The sequence below is a fragment of the Drosophila montana genome, unplaced genomic scaffold (assembly GCF_035044405.1).
Source record: "Drosophila montana isolate Dmon_TW-CO22-7 unplaced genomic scaffold, ASM3504440v1 contig_3848_1, whole genome shotgun sequence".
In the NCBI taxonomy this organism is placed as follows: domain Eukaryota; kingdom Metazoa; phylum Arthropoda; class Insecta; order Diptera; family Drosophilidae; genus Drosophila; species Drosophila montana.
In genome coordinates, this window is record NW_026998720.1 from 3350476 (window position 1) to 3369208 (window position 18733).

At 41.1% G+C, this 18733-nt stretch overlaps 5 protein-coding genes across 6 annotated transcripts; 4 read left to right on the forward strand and 1 right to left on the reverse strand.

Annotated features, from left to right (window-relative positions):
- Window positions 1–24: 24 nt before the first annotated feature.
- Window positions 25–1915, reverse strand: LOC135438358 (uncharacterized). 2 transcript variants are annotated; one of them, XM_064696652.1, is made up of 5 exons: window positions 1590–1915; window positions 1309–1534; window positions 683–1255; window positions 513–628; window positions 25–438 (listed from the first exon to the last, which is right to left on the reverse strand). In XM_064696652.1, the coding sequence occupies exons 1-4, from the start codon at window positions 1806–1808 to the stop codon at window positions 582–584; spliced, it is 1065 nt and encodes a 354-aa protein (XP_064552722.1). In that variant the 5' UTR covers window positions 1809–1915; the 3' UTR covers window positions 25–438; window positions 513–581. The 2 variants fall into 2 exon arrangements, with proteins under 2 accessions (XP_064552722.1, XP_064552723.1); XM_064696653.1 differs by having other exon boundaries at window positions 683–1243; window positions 1590–1913.
- Window positions 1916–2056: 141 nt separating this feature from the next.
- LOC135438359 (pyridoxal phosphate homeostasis protein) lies at window positions 2057–3427 on the forward strand. The gene is made up of 5 exons (XM_064696655.1): window positions 2057–2214; window positions 2287–2499; window positions 2560–2707; window positions 2769–3010; window positions 3070–3427. The coding sequence occupies exons 1-5, from the start codon at window positions 2122–2124 to the stop codon at window positions 3136–3138; spliced, it is 765 nt and encodes a 254-aa protein (XP_064552725.1). The 5' UTR covers window positions 2057–2121; the 3' UTR covers window positions 3139–3427.
- A 3385-nt stretch (window positions 3428–6812) lies between these two features.
- On the forward strand, window positions 6813–8640 carry Mlc2 (myosin light chain 2). The gene is made up of 3 exons (XM_064696613.1): window positions 6813–6969; window positions 7622–7861; window positions 8077–8640. The coding sequence occupies exons 1-3, from the start codon at window positions 6967–6969 to the stop codon at window positions 8497–8499; spliced, it is 666 nt and encodes a 221-aa protein (XP_064552683.1). The 5' UTR covers window positions 6813–6966; the 3' UTR covers window positions 8500–8640.
- A 2436-nt stretch (window positions 8641–11076) lies between these two features.
- Window positions 11077–16206, forward strand: Rsod (Related to Sod). The gene is made up of 10 exons (XM_064696685.1): window positions 11077–11361; window positions 12043–12952; window positions 13012–13567; window positions 13848–14504; window positions 14563–14846; window positions 14900–15221; window positions 15284–15368; window positions 15430–15619; window positions 15677–15957; window positions 16029–16206. The coding sequence occupies exons 1-10, from the start codon at window positions 11277–11279 to the stop codon at window positions 16136–16138; spliced, it is 3480 nt and encodes a 1159-aa protein (XP_064552755.1). The 5' UTR covers window positions 11077–11276; the 3' UTR covers window positions 16139–16206.
- Window positions 16207–16917: 711 nt separating this feature from the next.
- VhaAC45RP (VhaAC45-related protein) lies at window positions 16918–18504 on the forward strand. The gene is made up of 2 exons (XM_064696686.1): window positions 16918–17312; window positions 17393–18504. Exons 1-2 carry the CDS (start codon window positions 16989–16991, stop codon window positions 18221–18223), a joined length of 1155 nt encoding a protein of 384 aa, XP_064552756.1. The 5' UTR covers window positions 16918–16988; the 3' UTR covers window positions 18224–18504.
- Window positions 18505–18733: the final 229 nt, after the last annotated feature.

The window sequence follows — 18733 nt, forward strand, 5'->3', positions numbered from 1 at the left end:
ACACTAAATGATTGAAAAACTTGATTAATTTGTCTCCTCAATACACATAACCAATTTTTTTATTAACTTTAAATTTGATAGCGACATTTCTAAATCCGGCTAGAAGTTACAGGGTCAAGTTTTCATTTGTTGTTAGACGGAACTTCCACAATATATGGATATTTTTCTGTAGAACTTCTACTCACGTCGCTTTTTTCATTATTACTAGGCGAACTTTTGTTATCTGTGTCTCCGCTGTTAGAAGCCCTATTTTCTTCGTCTTTAATAGGTATTTGTATGGTTTTATCCGCTTTCTCAGTTAACATGCGATCGCTGCTGCTGTCAATTACCATTTCGATAACACATGGATAACTGCCCGTGGATTTGATGACCGCTTTGTCTTCTTCACCTTGGTTATGGCACTGTATTGCGTCTCCATCTTTATCACAATCACATTCGCTTTGAAATATTACATATGTACATATATACATGTATGCTTATAGTGAAATATTTTAGATACTCGATATACGTACATATTGTTTTGATGATCCGGTACTTCCGTATCTTCATGGGAAGAGTTTACAACATTGACTTTATCCATATCACAGGCCCCAACGGTTGAGTTTAAATTTGAATGTATTGTGATTATCTAAAGCGATACAAATTTTGATTTCTGATAATGAATTTTCGACTAGCCTCTTACCCGCTCGCCTTTTGACTCCTCTGTTTTCCGCATTCGGACCGGTGGGATCGGATCGACTATGGGGCCCGCTGGAACGGGCTGGAGGCCCCGGACTATTACGCAATTTGCGTTGCATATTTTCACGAGACACATTTCTGGAACGCTCCGGCTGCTCATTGGCATTGTTCTTTTTTTGTGATGAGGATTTGGTCTCCGTACTACGTCGGCTCTTATATGCCTTGTCGTCGGCCATATTTGATGGGCCGTTACGTCTCGATCTCTGATCATCGTTCGTTTGATTTGGGTATCGATAAAGGTTGGTTTCAGTGACAGTACCTGGCCGGTACGCCCTATATTCGTTGGCAATCATCCTACGAAAGGCTTGAGCGTCGCGATCATTAGCACGTCGCATACTCTTAAAATCTTCCATTTGGCCAGTATATGGTCTTCGATGCGCTCGCAAATCAGAGGTGGAGCCCCTGTGGCCTATTGGCGTGGCAGCTCCAGATGGACCAGTTTTCTTTAGGTTCGACCCGAGATGATTGCCAATAGTATTTAAATATTGGCGTTTTTCCGGAGAGACTGCGTAATCACCTTAGGGCTAAATTATAATAAATGAAACACTAAAACATAATATTTGCATAAACCTGTTGCATCTTCGTTTTCGTAGTTCGAGAACGGTGGAAATAACGCAGATGTGCGTGCATCACGGCTTGTATGGCCGGCTGGTGGTGGGTAATAAGGGGGAGGAAAGTTAGAAGCCACGTCAATCAATTCGGGCCCATAGGGTGGACCGTATCCAGCGCCGTAGGTTCCGGTATATTTGTTAGGTCTCGACACACTTTCGCCAAGCTCGGGAAAGAAGGACTCCCACTGTTTGGTGAGTGAATAAGATGATCTTTGTTTTCGCTATCCAATATTTGCTTACCATATAGAAGATAGCAAATGCTATCAGACAGGCAACCAAAAGCACAGCAGTGAATTTTGTAAACTGCAGCATCAGGAAAATAAATACAGCTATAATAACCTCAATATGATGGAGACCAATGAATTCCAGGGACTGGCGTATTTCCACAACTCTTAATGTTTGTAGATAGTCCATAACGGTGTTGGCCGCATCGCAGCTCAGCTGCATAGCCTGAGCCATTCTGTTTGAGAATTGATTGAGGAAACTAATTTACGTGTTGATGCGGCGAAAACATTTTACTCAATTCAACGGAATACAATATTCAAAGTTGAACGTTTTTTCAAAAGAAAATTTTTTTGGAAACTATAAAATACCAAAAATTAAAAACCAAATAAATAAAATACTGGATTTAAAATACTAACCACAGCGCTTACTATCTTATCGACCGATTGCCAAATTTATCGATAAATTGGCAACAGATGTTTTAGTAAAAAATTGCAAGAATTCCATCAACAACTTGAACAAATTTAACAAAGCTTAGAATAATATTTAAATGATACGGCGCACAATGGCCGAATTTGACATAAATGCCGGCCTACAGCACGTATTGAAGCGCATTGAGTTGGCGATGCAAAGTCGCCCCAAGGTAAAGACTATAACAACTGCCATACTGCCATTTGTGTTATCTATTGCTATAAAATGTTTGCGCTCTTATCAGGAAATCAATGCACCCAAGCCCCTGCTGGTGGCCGTCAGTAAAACAAAGCCAGTGGAGTGTGTTATAGAGGCCTACAAAGCCGGCCAGCGTCATTTTGGTGAAAACTATGTGCAGGAGCTGGTGGAGAAGAGTCAGCATCCGGATATATTATCACAATGCCCCGACATTAAATGGCATTTGATTGGACATCTGCAGAGTAACAAAATCAACCACGTGCTTAAACTGTCCCCAATATGTCAGTATCATAAATATTGAAGAAATCGTTTCTTACAGGTGCTTAAGCTACCTAATCTGCACATGGTTCAAACGGTCGACAGCGAGAAACTGGCCAACAAGATAGATGCCGCCTGGGCGAAGCTGCAGCCCACGCCAGGTGAACCACTGCGTGTGCTCGTGCAGATCAACACCAGTGGAGAAGATGGTACAGGTTTCAGATCAACACCAAGACGCATACACAATATACTTTTGGTTAATCCGTACAGTAAAGAGCGGTATTGACGCCAGCGCTGCACCCTCACTATTTAAATACATCAGCGCCAATCTGAAGCATATACATCCTGTGGGCATTATGACTATTGGCGCCTATGGATTCGATTATAGCAACGGTCCCAATCCGGATTTTGTGGCACTTATGCAGGCGCATCGCGCAATTTGTGAGGCCAACGCTTTGCCACCCGATGCGTTGCAGGTCTCAATGGGCATGTCCAACGACTATGACAGAGCGGTACGTAGTACACCAACAGCTGCTTTGGACTGGCTATATTCATGTTGTTTTGCCTGCAGATCGAAATGGGCAGCACTATAGTGCGCGTTGGCACAGCTATTTTTGGACATCGGGCCGCAAAAGCATGAGCCCAAGGCAATCGAGTGACTTGCTAGAGGAATGTGCTACATAGCATTCGCGCCGTGGGATGTTTCTCTATGTATAATTCTAGCACAAGCTGTAGTGCCTACGATTAATACAGTTGCTTCTCAATGACGTCCGTAGCTAAGAATTGTTATTGGAAAAGCGCCCGTGTGCACAAAAACAAATGAAAATCTTCCAAGTTCGTTTATGTACCATATATTGATATACATGCCCATACATGCTTCTTTGTACATACATACCCATATATAAATGTAAAGATGTATGCATATGAAATTGATTTGGCTTGTATATTTAGAATACTTTTAGATAAACAAATATTATGTGTAGGTTTTGGTTTTCCTGTTATCTTTGTGATGCTTCGAATGCTTTTTAGCTGTAATATTGTATATTAATATTGTTAATGCCATATTCCAAAATGTAAAATCAATGTTGTTTGCCTGTTAAATATGATATTTATTTTTTGCTTATGACTGCGTCGAATTTGCCTCGACAAACAGAATACTTAAGGGCGATGGATTTCATTATTCCTTTCGGCATCTCTTGAATTTTTTGCACTATTCTGCATTATTTTTAATTTGGCGTTCACGTAAAGAATTCATCTTGCAATTGTGGGATTCGTATTTTTTATTTTGCTTGGCTTACGGCCAACGCGTCGTCTGGTTACATGCCAAATTTCGAAACGCTTTGAAATTTCGTTAAAAATTACTTTCGAAAAAAACTAAAAAAAAATTAATTTTCATTTTCAATTACGTCTACGTGATGATTTATCAATGCATTTTTAGGCAGACAACTTAAGGGCAAAGTCTTGCGTATTCATTGGTTTTGAATTATGTGTTTGGGAATTCGATATAGATATAGAATTAGAATATAGATATGACAAATTCAATCCTGATGCATTATTTTTTTTTTTAATTTCTATTACACCTACTGTTTATTAGTTCAAATACTTTCCATAAGTTTTAAAATTAGTTTTTTTGAATATTTATTTTCGTAAAATATTAGAAGTATGTATCTCTATATATAGTTACCTTATGTGATGTAGGTGCACGTTAAGTTTCGGAAAACATTTCTATGTAACTTTTTTGTTTACCAACCGATCGGCCTCAAACTTATTTTCAAAGATCTTTGTTCAAATTCATTTAAAGGGTGATTCACACTTTTCGAAAAATGCATTCCTCCTTGGTGGCAATGTGGATTTGGTGGGTGACGTTTCGCGCTCAAATTCATTTCCATAGATCCATAAGAAAAATCATTTGAGACGTGTTTCACACTTTTCGCAGAATTCAAACTTCTTCGGGGGGAATGCGATTTAAAGATTTTTTGGGCGAAGTTTTAAGTTGTGTCCGATTTGCTTCAAACTTATTTTCAAAGCTCTACATAAGAACTTAATAAATACATATTTCAGCGAATTGGGAAATTCCACCCGCAACAGTAGTAAATTGGCGGAAAACGGTTGTATGAAAGTTTTTTGTTTACCATCCGATCGGCCCCAAACTCATTTTCAAAGATCTATATTCAAATTCATTTGAGGGGTGTTTCACACTTTTTGAAAAACCATCCCTCCTTGGTGCAAATGGGGGTCGAAAATTTGGTGGATGACGTTTTGTGTTCAAATTTATATCTAAAGATCTATAAGAAAAATCATTTGAGACGTGTTTCACATATTTCGCAAAATCTAAACTCCTTCGGTGGAAAATGCATTTAATAGATTTTTTTGGTGAATTTTAAGTTTTGTCCGATTTGCATAAAAGTTGTTTTTGATTCCCGTCCGATCAGTTTCAAAATCATTTTCAATGCTTTTTAAAAACATTGATTTTATAACATGCGTGCCACGGGCAAGGCCGGGTTATACCCGCTAGTATATAATAAAGTAAATATTTAAAGTATGTAAAAGGTACATATGCATGTAAATATAAACGTATATCACAACATTTTTATCATAAATATTTTCACTGAATTGGTTTTTTAAATATGATTAAAACAGGCTTAAGGTTAAAGCAGACAAAAGAAAATAAAAATAAAAAAAATAGTTTAACTTTAATTTCAGGTTTTGAGTTTCTGTACATATTCAATTGTTTGATCTGACTGGCTGACTGACTGATTGCTGATCAACGCACATCCCAAATTGCAAGAGCAAGCATGTTGAAATTTTCACTGAAGGTTCCTTGCGGTGTAAGTACATTCTAAGACTGGGCTTTAGGAAATTCCAGCCGCAACTGTGAAAAATAGGTGGAAATTATTGGAAGCAATTTATTTTTATCATTCGATCGATTTGCAACAATCTACCTAACACGTGATTCACGCTTTTTGGGAAATCCACCCCCTGTGTAAATTTTCGGTCGTATGTTCTTTTTCAAAGCTCTGCAGGATTCAATCAATATCAAGTATTAGCAAAGCTAACATCTTAAAAAATATTTTTTTCTAATATGTTTTTCAAATATTTTTATATAATATATCAAAATGATTAGAATGGGTTATACATTATTTTCAAAACCTTTGTAGCGAAATTAATAAATATCGAACAACTTTGGCCCAAATAAAAATTGAAAAAATATAAAATTGTTGAAATTAATAAGATTCCAAACATGCTGAAACCTGCAAGGATTGCTTTAATATTTATTCAAATATAATGCCGAAACTCAGGAAACGTAGGATCTAGATAGAAAAACGTAAAAGTGTATAGATTAAATATCATATTGCATTTCCATTCATATATTAAATATCATATTGCATTTTCATTTATATATTCCATCAAGCAAAAATGTAGACAGAAACGAAGATGAAAATATTAACATATGCAAAGTTCATTTAACTTTATAATAGGTAAAACAATCCATATTTCTTATTGTTATGCAATGTACATGGAAAACTTAAATAAAAGAAGAACAAAGTTTATTCTACGATGTCTTTGTTATGTATGCGACACAAAATCTATAGCTTTGGAATTCTTTGCTCTTTCTCTTTATATTGCACAATATGCAAACATTTTTAAAACAGAAAATGCCAGTCGTTGAAAATAGGCAAGGTAAAATACGAACGACGTCTATATAGCTGACTTTATACTATATGCTACATACATGATAGAGCGGGCCACATAGGCATTTGTGTATATATACAGATATAAAGATATACATATATATATATATATATTCATATATATGGCCAAGGGAAATGGAGGTGATTTTCAGAGCAAGAGGACACCTTCGAAAATGCCTCCAAGAGCAAAGATGAATAATACAAAACAAGTTTTTGAATGCTATGGATACGAAAATGTATATAGCAGACGCATTAAGCATTAGAATCTGTTCATAATACGCCAAAATAAATTTCAACATTTACCAAACTGATGTACATACCGATGTATATAGCTATTGTATGTGCATATGTATGTATATAGAACTATGCATATACGCATTTTGTGAGGCGTACAACCATTTGCTCTGGCCGTTAAAATTAGATTCTGATTAGAGCATACGATGAGTAAACATTTCAGCCCACCGAGCTGCGTGGACCATGGGGCACCACCCGCTGCCCACCGTGCGCCTGGGCGGACCTCGCCTCGCAGATACTAAAAAAGGCAGCACGAATCTGGCAGATACAGATACAGATACAACGAAACGAATCGGGCCAAAAAGCTGCCCGAAATGCCGAATGCCGACTGGGTAGTCGGGTCTGGGTTCGGGTTCGGGTTATGAAGAAGAGACGGCTGAAAAAGATCTTAAAACATCATTGTCTTGACGATAAAATCAGCCATTGATTCAGTGTGCTCTGACCGCTCGACTCGATTAGACAACACATCAAAGTTCAGCACCATGGTAAGGAGCCACGGGATATACTATAGTACCAGATCTAATGGATCGCTATAAAGGACTCGCGTACTATATATATATATATATATATATATATATTTAAACATATATCTATATATATATATATATATATATATATATATTTGTTGTGCAGTGAATTTGTTGCATTCGAAAGTTATTCAATCGAAACTGAAATGAATTATTGAAATATTGTTATTAAAGTAAATATAAATATTTAAAGATCAAGTGAATACATCGTTAAATGACCTCAATGACTCGCCTCTATGTGGATTATTGTGCCAGTTGTGCCTGGATATACATAACTAGTTCTATAATGGAATAGTTGAAGCGAAAACTATTTTTAAATCCAAATGGTGTGAAAAAGTTTCTTTCATTTCGAAATATTCTTTATACACACGCGTGAAATTCTATAAATGGATCGGTCGGAACGTAATATGATAGCTAGAGCGAGACGTATATAGCTTCTGCTGTATCTTACGTAATACGCGTCGAGTATTTTAGGCCAATTAATTGGAAAATTTTCTTTCGAAATATTTTCGAAATTTACAAAAGGAAATTGACCAAAGCAAATGTACCCCAACTATGATTCAAATATTAATGAAATATATTTTCTCTACTTCCAATTCAAAAACTCTAGGCGGATGAGAAGAAGAAGGTTAAGAAGAAGAAGACCAAGGAAGAGGGTGGTACTTCCGAAACCGCTTCTGAGGCAGTGTCCGAGGCAGCAACCCCCGCACCAGCTGCTACTCCTGCCCCAGCTTCTGCTACTGGTTCGAAGAGAGCGTCGGGCGGCTCGCGTGGCTCCAAGAAATCGAAGCGCGCCGGCTCCTCGGTGTTCTCTGTCTTCTCCCAGAAGCAGATTGCCGAATTCAAGGAAGTAAGTTTTGTCAAATAGCAATCCAAACCCAAAGTTTCCTTGGCTGTGCCTGAGCCTGAGCCTGTGCCTGTGCCTGTGCCTGTCACCTGTGCCTATGCCATGTCATGTCGCATCCATGACCATCAAATCACAACAAGACCAAATCACCAACCACCTCTCTCTCTCTCTCTCTCTTTCTCTCTCTCACTCTCTCTATTTCTGCGCGCGTGAATCAGGCCTTCCAACTTATGGATGCCGACAAGGACGGTATTATTGGCAAGAACGATTTGCGCGCTGCCTTCGATTCCGTCGGCAAGATCGCCAATGACAAGGAGTTGGACGCCATGCTGGGCGAAGCCTCCGGTCCAATTAACTTCACCCAATTGCTGACCCTGTTCGCCAACCGTATGGCCACCTCTGGTGCCAACGATGAAGACGATGTTGTTATTGCTGCCTTCAAAACATTCGATAACGATGGTCTCATCGATGGTGATAAATTCCGCGAAATGCTCATGGGCTTCGGTGAGAAATTCACCATGAAGGAGGTCGATGATGCCTTCGATCAGATGGTCATTGATGATAAGAACCAAATCGATACCGGCGCCCTGATTGAAATGCTAACCGGCAAGGGTGATGAGGAGGAAGAGGAAGCCGCCTAAGCAGCAGCTGGCCCCGTACACATCCTAACTCTAACTCAGCATCCATATTACAACCAACAACAACAACAACAACAAAAAAAAAACAAAACTTAAAAACTTTTAAAATCGTCTAAAAAAAATAATAAACGTAATTAAAAGAAATGCTCGTTTTACATATGTAAATTTTAAATATTTATATAATCTCTTTTTGTTAACCAACACCACCACCAACAAGAACAACAACAACAACAAACAACAACAACACAATCTAATACTCTTAACTTCTTCAACAAACAATTTGGTATGAACTAAGAACATTTAACCATGTACCAAGTTCCACGTATCATTTTAGGGATACTTTAAATCCAAATGTCGAAGCGCCATCTTGACAGCTAGTTTTCTAGTTGATTTATTATTAAATTTTACACGTAAAATTTATAAATAACTGAAAGTCTATTTTATTTAAAAACACACAAAGAAAATACTTAAAAAAAAATGAAGAAAAAAACAAAGAAATTCACATGTTTATTTTAATTGCTGTTCGTTGAAGAATCACAGAGAAAGATACAAAAAAAAGATGAGCAAGCGCCGTGGGTAGCTTATGGTATAGATATATACATAAGTATATATATGTATATCATCTATATCTATACAAAATATATATACAGAAATAGGTAGGCCTTGGCCCACATTTGTTAGTTAATCATTTTACAGGTTAAGGAGAGAGAGACATATACAATTCGTTATCGTTAGGTTACTTTCATCTGAGAGCCAAATATTCTATGTAACTAAACACTTGAATACTATATTATATTATGCATATATCTCAATCGTTCGTTAAACAATATTTCAATATTTATCAATATCTATAAATATATATTATTAAAATATATCAAATTACAAACGTTATTGAAAGTTAGCTTAATGAAAAGAACAAAACATTTTCAAAGTTCATTCACTCAAATTGTTTTTTTTTCGTGCCAATTTACATAACTTACCCGAATGAAAAAAATAAGGAGAATATTCACAAACTTTCTGCTTATGAACTACTTACTATCAAGAAAAAAAGTTTATGCGTTCAACAAAAGTATCGAAAAGTTATTAAAATGCAAAAGTTAATATTTATTTTTGATGAGTTCACGTTTATGTGTTTTCTAAACAAACGGAAATGGCGCTATGCCTTTTTGCATAGATCTAAATATTAATATACCCATATATATATACTATATGTACATATGATACCACATCAATGTGTACTTAATGGGCGTGCTCGAGTTCGAATTCGATACGATACCCTTGTACAATGCATATAGCGCATAGCATGGCGACTATCGTCTATATGTCGAATCTTTTTCGAGAGCAAAAAACTATCCCCCCCCCCACCAAGCTAGGACAGAGGCAACTGAGGCAATGGCCGTTCGACTCATTGCCGGGTGCATCAGTACCAGAGAAGTGGAAAGGAAATAGGCAAAAGAAATATTAGAAGAAAAACATATCTAGTAGTTTTGACTTAAACAATACACAAGCATTAATACTAAGGCTATATTCAAGCAAAAGCAGTAGCATCACTTCACACTAATTACTTGCTAAAGGAAATTACAAACACAATAACTTATACAACAAACACAATCTATATCTAAACCAATTCAATTCAATATGCAACGAGTTGTTAAGTGCGAAAATCTTTACTTCAGTATAAATTAAGTTACATGGCAAAAAAGAAATGATAAAAAAAAATTATATAAATAAAATAATAATAACTACTTTTTTAACCCGGTCAGAAATATTACCAAAAAAAAAAAAGAACTGTTTTTATATAACAATGATGATGATGATGACTTTAATGGAATAAATCAAAAGCGAGTCGTCTAAAAAAGAAAAACTACTTTGTTTCTTTTTGGTTTGGGTGGGGTGAACTTTTTAGTGAAAAAATAAAAAAATTGTCGCTAAAAGTAATCAACTTTAACAGCATAGAATGCTTATTTTGAAATAGTCTGAATATACTTATATTACTTACAGTAATGTCCTCAAAAGAATGAAATAGAATTTGTACACTCAAAGATAGCCAGCTTATAAAATAAATAGTTGTGAGTAATTTATGAAAAATAACAGCTTGAAGCTTTAACTTTAGTTATTTGCTTAATATTTTTGTTAATTCAATGAAAAAATGGCAAATAAAGCTAAACGCGATTTAAAACAAGTCAGAATTCCCACTGTTGAAAGTTGTTCGTTTAAAAATTGCGCCATTTGACGAATTAAAGTAAGAAAGGCTGGCAGCACTGGCTGGCCTAAAAGTAGTATAAGAATTGCATCGGCTAACTACTTGTATAAGCAAGGTGGCCGAAAAAGAAATTTTTTGTGCATTTTGTATTAGAGTTGCATAAGACTAGCTCGAGCTGAATTTAAAGCAAAAGCGAGACGCTTATAAAAGATTTATAAGTGTCGTATAAGAGCAGCTACAGCTGGCCACAGCCGGTTGGCTGATGAGTTGAGCGTAGCAAAACAAAATCTCAGCTAAAGCGTGACTCAAAGCAAACCCGCCAACAAAGCCAAACTCAACACAGTTCACAAAAAAAAACCAAAAAAACACGAAACGCTTTAAGCCAACAATCGTGTTTTGTTTTCGACCAGTTTTCAGTTGGATTGCAACGTGTGCGGTTTCTTCCACAGAGCGCACGCATGCGCTGTAAATTATGAAAGTGCTGAGCGTAACAGTAAAAACAACTATTTGGCAATTGCTTTAAGGCTTAAAAAAGCTTGTTCAAAAACAAGCTAAAAGCAAGTCTTAGGCAAGGAATATGCCGCAGGGCAACCAGCGAATGGGCGCCATATTCCGGCTGCTATGCGTCATCTTTTCCCTTGGAATTGCCACACAAAGCGGCGGTAGGTGCAAGCACACACATCCATATACATATTTTTACACATATACATGTGTATAACAAGGTTTTACAAGAAACGCGGAACAGCCTTGTTCAATCACCTTCGATTCCCACGCATTGTATGCAAATCCATCGAAAGAAAATCCACGGGGAATTCAGTCTATGCTGCACGTAAGAGAAAATGAAAGTAACGAGTGATCTATTTATCAATAACCGATTTTGAGATACCCTGTGGCCAGCACAACGTGATTAATTATTTTAATAATTATACAGTATTGAGCGAAGTGCGGGATTGCTTGTTTTGTTTGATATTCAAGTACCTAAATACCAACTTTTATATCTATACCTCTTATAGTTTCCGAGATATGCTCTAAAAACGAAAGCTGTAAATTGATATTTATCGATTTTGGGAAAATGGGGAAGCAATCGAATTATGCTTTATATAAAAAATAACTTTGATTTGCGTTTGGTATACAACTTATATTTCAAATATTCCGTATGGAGGATCAATTATATATGTATATATCTCGGGTCGGAGATGTTGTTCTCTACCTGCTTTATATATGTGAGAAAATGTATTATACCCTTTTTGCACAATTACAAAGATTGCAGGGTATAAACGTGTTAGCCAACATGTATTTTGAGTCATCATCCAATTTGCTTTGTTCTTCTGCTTCGTAAACAGCCGCGGCCCAGCATCTGATTGCATACATCTCGCAGCATGGACTTCACGGGGAGATCACCTTTCGCCAGGCCGATCCGCAGGTGGTGGAGATCCAAGCCAATCTGGAGGCGACGCTGCAGTATCCGGATCAGGTTTGGAGCTGGGCGGTGCGACGCTTTCCCGTGGACTACACCAATATAGAGCCTGATGAGCGCTGCCAACTGGAGCGTCTGGGCGGACAGATCATGAGTTTTGATGAGGAACTGGACTACTTGGTGCTGCCGGGCAACGAGACGGCCAGCTGGCAGCACAAGATGCAGCTAATTGGAGATCGCGGCATTTGGGGCAAGTCGCTGGTGCTGACAGAAGTCAATTCCAATGCGCGCATCTGCGCAACGATAACCACTGTGCAGATGCCCGTGGAGCACATGGCAGAGGCGCGCTTCAATACACCCATTGCGGGCTCTGTTTACTTTCGCTGGCTGGCGCCGACCGATGGCGCCAGCGGCGATACGCTGATCTACTCGGATCTGTATCATATTCAAGCGCAGCCCGCCGTTCCAGAGCAGGAGGACCAGGGGCGAGAGTTCACGCAGCATCACTGGAAGATCTTTGTAACGGACATCTTCAAGCACGATCACCATCGCAGCGAGGATAACTGCAATTTCCTGCAGCTGGTCTTCGATCCGCAGGGCAGCGGTCCAGGCCAAGGCATTGGCGACTTGGACGCGCGTCTGGGCAGGATTGGCGTGGCCAAGAATGCGCTACGTCAGCGACAGCGCAGCGTCTTTCGCGATGCCAAGCTGGCGCTCTTGCCCTCCGACCTGACCATACCGCATCGCACACTCTATCTGGTGCTCTACGACAATCAGCATCCGGACAACTACTTGGCCTGCACAAAGATACGCCACGTTCAAACCCTGACCTACAAGTGAGTCGCAGCTGTCGCCGTTTGCGCTTCACTAGCTAAATGTTCGTGCTCTTTTCCAGAACCTTCATCAATTCCGGCGGCGTCAAGGGCGAGGTTACCTTTACACAGCGCTCCAAATTTGATCCCACTTTCCTCAACTTTACCCTGTCCACACCGCATGCGCCGCACGTGAGCCGCAAATTTGCCGAGGATGTGGCTGCCTTTCGCATTCACGGTCTGCCGCCGGCGCCACAACGCATCGGCCAGCCGGACTACTGCGAGACCACGGGCGACCTGCACAATCCCCGGGAGCTGCAGCAGGAGCATGTGCCGCCGCCCGGCTATGGCACCCAGGAGCAATACGCCCTGGGTGATCTCAGCGGCAAGCTGCAGGGCCGCAACAAGCAGTACTGGCATCAGTATGTCCTGCCCGGCACCAGCTTCGAGCTAAGTGGCCTCTACTGGGACCTCTATCTGCCCCTGCAGGGTCGCCACAGCATCGCCCATCGCAGTCTAGTCATCTACACCTTCAACCGGAGCGATGTACATAACATAACCAAGAATATATGGGGCTGCTCCCCGTTAAACCAGTATCAGCGGAACGGGGTGTATCAGCAGCCCATGTTTACGGCGCAGGTAAGCATATGTATCTATATCTACATCTATATCTATATCGATATCTATATCTATATCTATATCTATATCTATATCTATATCTATATCTATATCTATATCTATATCTATATCTATATCTATATCTATATCTAAATCTATATCTATATCTATATCTATATCTATATCTATATCTATATCTATATCTATATCTATATCTATATCTATATTTTTATCTATATCTATACATATATATCTATATTTTTATGTATTCACACCATCTGATCGTATATTCCCTATATAGGTACTTTTCCGCTATCCGATAGTCGGTCGTGTCATTTTTCGGCAGGCCGCCGAGCAGCCCTGGCAGGATACGACAGTGCTGTTTGAGTATTTGATTCAAGCGGATGGTTCCACGCAGAACAGCACCTACGAGCACCGCTGGGCCATACACAGCAATGCGCCGGGCAAGGATTTCTATGACTGGCAGCAGCGCTGCCTCTCGGCTGGCGGGGTCTTCAATCCGTTCAAGGTAGATTGGGGCAATCGCAGCGTCGATGACTACTGCCAACCACAGCTGCCAGCCATGTGCCGCCTGGGCGCGCTTTATGCACGTCTGGGCAGGCTCACCATAGCTGGTGGCAAGCGCAACGCTAGACAGCTGAGCCGGCGCATGTTCAGCGATGGCAATCTGCCGCTTTCCGGCACCCACAGCATACTGGGCAAATCGCTGGTAATCTACGACGACAACGGGCCCAAGGCTAGAGGCGAGCGACTGGCTTGCTCCAGCTTGATCGGTCACTATCGCCGCAAGGTGGTCGCCAAGGACTGGTACGCCAATGGAGATGCACTGACGGTCGCCGGCAAGCTGGAAATAACGCAGCAATCGGAGTACGACATCAGCAATGTGGAGGTGCAGTTGAAGGGGCTGCAGGACAACGGTGGCTATCATATTCACATGGTAAGACATGGCCAGCATCCGGTTGGGACAAGTTACTCAGCTGAAGCTGTATTTGCAGACACCCGTAGAGGCCAATCTGGCGTTTCCCTGCGAGGCCTCTACGCTGTACGGCCACTGGAACCCTTTTGAGGTCAATCCGAAATCGTCGCCACCGCCCAAACAGGGCACCAGCGATCAGTACGAGATGGGCGACCTGAGCGGTAAGTTCGGACGCCTCAATGGACTCACCCACTACGAGGATGCCTATAACGACACCTACCTGACGCTCTTCGGCTACAGCAGCATCATTGGGCGTTCCGTGGTCATCCACAAGCAACTGAAGAACGCTCGCTGGGCCTGCAGGTGAGTTGACGGACTAACGGACTGAGTGCGATATATATTTTGTATATTTTAAGCACACTGGAGCGGGGCTATAGTCCAAGTGAAGCGCGGGAGTTGCGTGCCATCGCATCATTTCACCATCCTACTGGCTATGCCTATGGCTACGTAAAGATGACGCAGCTCATCCACAACGATGGCAGTCAATCGGAGACCGTGATTGAGGTGAAGTTGCGGCATCCCGGCAAGAACGATCGCAACTCAACACGCAACCACAACTGGCAGATTTTTGTAAATCCGGTGGGTGTCGATGCCGCCGTGAAGCCCACGATAACACGCTGCGTGGCGGGTGGCTACGTCTGGAATCCCTTTTACACCCAGCTGGCGGATCCCTTGAATGTAGGTGGTCTACATGAATCTGATAGAGGCACGTCTAATCCGAATTATCTTCTTGCCTCCAGCTCGATCTCTATGAACAGGAGTGCGGACCGGACAATCCGTTGCGTTGTTATGTGGGAGATGTGGGTGCGCGTTTGGGCACCATAGGTAAGTAGCTCCACCAGGAGCTGACACACTTAATAGATTGTCTAACACGAACTCGCATCAGATTTGGGGGGCGAGCGCGTGGTGCTCACCGATACCAATTTTCCGCTTGAGGCGCCCGTTGGCGCCATTGGCCGCTCGATTGTCATCTTTGGGCCGGACCATTCGCACGAGCGTTTCGCCTGCGCCAACATCGAACCGGATCACAATGTGATCAAGTACATCAATCTGCAAAAGCCGCCACGTTTCGTTGTGTAGGTCCAACCCACCAGCAGTGTCCAATCCTCAACTAAAACCCGTTTCACTTGCAGCGCACAATTTCTGGAGGAGCTGCGATCGGTGATGGGCATCCCGGAGTGGATGCTGGACGTAGATGCGCGTAAAACAAAGGAATTGCACGGCGGCGCCTGCATCCAGATGATCATACACTTCAAGGGTCCTCTGGCGCATCGCCTCGAGATGGATATGTCGCGTCTGATAGCAGCGGGACGTCTGGATGCACCAAGTCTTTTCATACCGGGCTATGTCAACCAAAAACGCAAGGCAACCATCTCGTATCGCACGTGCGGCGTCAGGGATCGCAATGAGAAGCGTGAGTACACAGCGAGTTGGGATTAAAAATATGTCTCTAGAAGAGATTCTCCCTCTCTCTTTCTCTTTCAGGCACCAAAACCTTCAAGGGCAGTTTCTCAGCCAGCTTAGCCTCAACCCAGCCAAAGCTTTACATATTAGCTGTGACAGTCATCAGTTTAGTTTTTTCCAGACTCCTGTAAATATTTTGTATAGATTAAGTAAAAGGCAATAAAAGATATTATATCTATATATATATAGTACACAAAAACTGCTCTACATAACACGACTGAATTATTAAGCAGACTTTAATGAAGCTTGTTTAAATTACTTTTTTGACAAACATAAAGGAACATTTATCTTCGCGTTTCCGAATATGAAATACCTTTGCAAACATAAGGAAGATTTGAAATTCTACAGTAAGTCAAACAACTTAGAGAGATCTTCAGTGTTTGCTCAAGATATATTTCAAAAATATATACCATAGTAGCTATGATAAGTTTCAAGATAGTCTTCAACAGCCTCAGCAGTATTTACATATAAAGTGGATAATGACTCTTTGCATGCCTTACGTATTTGAAGAATAAATTATAATATCCTTTAGGGTTCATTAATTTTTCATTTAGAACACAAATTTTATTTTTTCAATGTTCGACAAAATATATATCTCTTATATTATATTAAATACATAAACTGTCTACCCATTGGATAATAAAGATATAAATAACATAAGTCTGGATAATTTATATGCTTCATATCCTTAAGAAGTATTGCTAATAAATTCGATCCTTCCCCAATACGGCGGTACGGTACCAACAAGTTAAGTGGACTTGGGTGCTATTTTTAACACCCTCCAGGAAGCAATCAGGCTGTACTCTATAAGCAGCAAACGCACCCCCAAAAAATGAACTAAATTTGGTATGAGAAGCTTTTGTGCGTCTGCGCCTTGCGCGCCACGAGGCCATCGATTTTTCTGTTTAAGATTTTTCCCATCAGTTTTGGGCGAAGTGCAGTCAAACGTGTTGTCAGTTTTTAAGGAATTAGGCGCGAATAATGCAGTTAATTGCAGTTGGGGTATTTATAAGTCTGGTGCTCGGCTCTAGCGCGGCCATAAGCGGACCGTATGTGTTTTGGGGTCACGAGAAAGTATTCAATTTGCAACCCCAAGCGTTAGTCGATGCCAGTACCAGGGAGCAGCCGCTGACGCAACTGTTCAAGGATGCCAAGGCAATAATTATTTTTTTGCGCAATGCCACAAGCCGCCTGGAGGGCATCAAGTATCCCAGGTTTCAAAATCTGGTGAAGAACAACGCGTGGACATATGTGCCGCAGCGCAACCTGGCCGTAGAGCCCTTCAGCTACAACGCCAACATTGAGGTGTGTACCTATAACAGTTGTGGCTCCCTTGTAGAGCACCAATCACCACCCACTAAACACCCGACCACACATTTGAGCAGGTCATTAACCTAACCGGACAGAGCGAGGAGGACGACGCGGAGCTGCTGACGGGCTACAATGATGCTCTAACCGTTTATGGCCATGGTGAGGTGCTGGGCATTCTAGCCAGTCGCGAGGAAGAGGCACACTATCTGGCCAAGCGCGAAACCAAGGACGAGCTCAAAGAAGAGGCTACAACCACACAGCCAACGCCAACTGAGACGGAGGTGACACACGTCTACATAGCCGAGGGCAATAAGGCGGTCTTGGCCCTAAACGGACCACCTGAGCTGCGCTTGAGCAACGAGACGCTGCTGCTGGAGGAGCACAACAAATTGATCACCTTCGATGATCAGCGCTCCAAGGGCTTTGGTCGTCTGAGCATCACCTTCATGTACAACAGCGAGAAGTGCACGCTCCGATTTAAGTTCTCGCTGCTGCGCGGCACCTGGCATCTGCGCAACGTGGAGGTGGAATACCGGGATTATAAGGCCGTGCTGCCGGCAATTGGTAATGAGTATACGCTGCCATCGGCACCGCTAGACTTTTCGTTCCGCTGTTCTTCCGAGGAGCTGCTCTTCACCAACATCAACAGCAATAGCAATGAGACGCAGATGAGTCTGCTGCTGACCGATTACCAAGTGCAGCCCTGGCTGAATGGCCGCACAGAGTTTGGCGATGTCTACGACTGTGTTGGCTTCATCTCGGCTCCCATTCTGGCCGGCCTGCTGGTGGTCTTCTTTCTGTTGGGCATCCTCTCACTGGGCATTTCTGCCATGCTGAGCATTCACACGCCAAATCGCTTCGAGAGCTCCCGCAACAAGCAGCTGACATTCACAGTGCAGGAGTAGAGCTGCATATCCGCCTGGGCGAGAGTGTTCCACAGCTTGTAGCATCGCTTTGGATCCTGCAGCAATATGTTTGTCCTGATTACCTTTACGCCTGTTAATCCGCTGGCATTATTAACGTTGGCCATCGAATTGTTTCTCATACATTTGCTGTTTGTGCTGATTGTGCTCTATGTTTATGTGCTCTGGTACTACTAAAATAATGAGAGGCATTCAAATTACCTACAAACATATATCGTATAAATACTCACTACAAGTAAACAATTAAATGCAGCCCAAGCGTAGGTCTTGTTTTGGTTTATTCGCTTATCGACTTTTGCAGACATTTTATCGAAAATATACCAAAAGTTGTCATTCTTAGTCGCTAATTATCATTAAAAATACAAAATATACATACCGATATATCGATACATTTCTACTATAAAAAATTTTTTTTGGCGCCTTCTATGCTTTAAATAATGATGATGAAAATTTAATTTATTTTAAGTAATTTGTTTAATTATGAATTTTGTT

Coding starts and splice junctions, on each gene's coding strand:
- LOC135438358 (XM_064696652.1), bottom strand. CDS start 1,808: ATGGCTCAGGCTATGCAGCTGAGCTGCGATGCGGCCAACACCGTTATG. Junction 1,535..1,589: donor CATTTGCTATCTTCTATATG/GTAAGCAAATAT, acceptor CTCACCAAACAG/TGGGAGTCCTTCTTTCCCGA. Junction 629..682: donor AGGAGTCAAAAGGCGAGCGG/GTAAGAGGCTAG, acceptor GTATCGCTTTAG/ATAATCACAATACATTCAAA.
- LOC135438359 (XM_064696655.1), top strand. CDS start 2,122: ATGATACGGCGCACAATGGCCGAATTTGACATAAATGCCGGCCTACAG. Junction 2,500..2,559: donor AGAGTAACAAAATCAACCAC/GTGCTTAAACTG, acceptor CGTTTCTTACAG/GTGCTTAAGCTACCTAATCT. Junction 3,011..3,069: donor CCAACGACTATGACAGAGCG/GTACGTAGTACA, acceptor TTTTGCCTGCAG/ATCGAAATGGGCAGCACTAT.
- Mlc2 (XM_064696613.1), top strand. Junction 7,862..8,076: donor AGATTGCCGAATTCAAGGAA/GTAAGTTTTGTC, acceptor CGCGTGAATCAG/GCCTTCCAACTTATGGATGC.
- Rsod (XM_064696685.1), top strand. CDS start 11,277: ATGCCGCAGGGCAACCAGCGAATGGGCGCCATATTCCGGCTGCTATGC. Junction 14,847..14,899: donor AACGCTCGCTGGGCCTGCAG/GTGAGTTGACGG, acceptor GTATATTTTAAG/CACACTGGAGCGGGGCTATA. Junction 15,369..15,429: donor TGCGCGTTTGGGCACCATAG/GTAAGTAGCTCC, acceptor AACTCGCATCAG/ATTTGGGGGGCGAGCGCGTG.
- VhaAC45RP (XM_064696686.1), top strand. CDS start 16,989: ATGCAGTTAATTGCAGTTGGGGTATTTATAAGTCTGGTGCTCGGCTCT. Junction 17,313..17,392: donor GCTACAACGCCAACATTGAG/GTGTGTACCTAT, acceptor ACATTTGAGCAG/GTCATTAACCTAACCGGACA.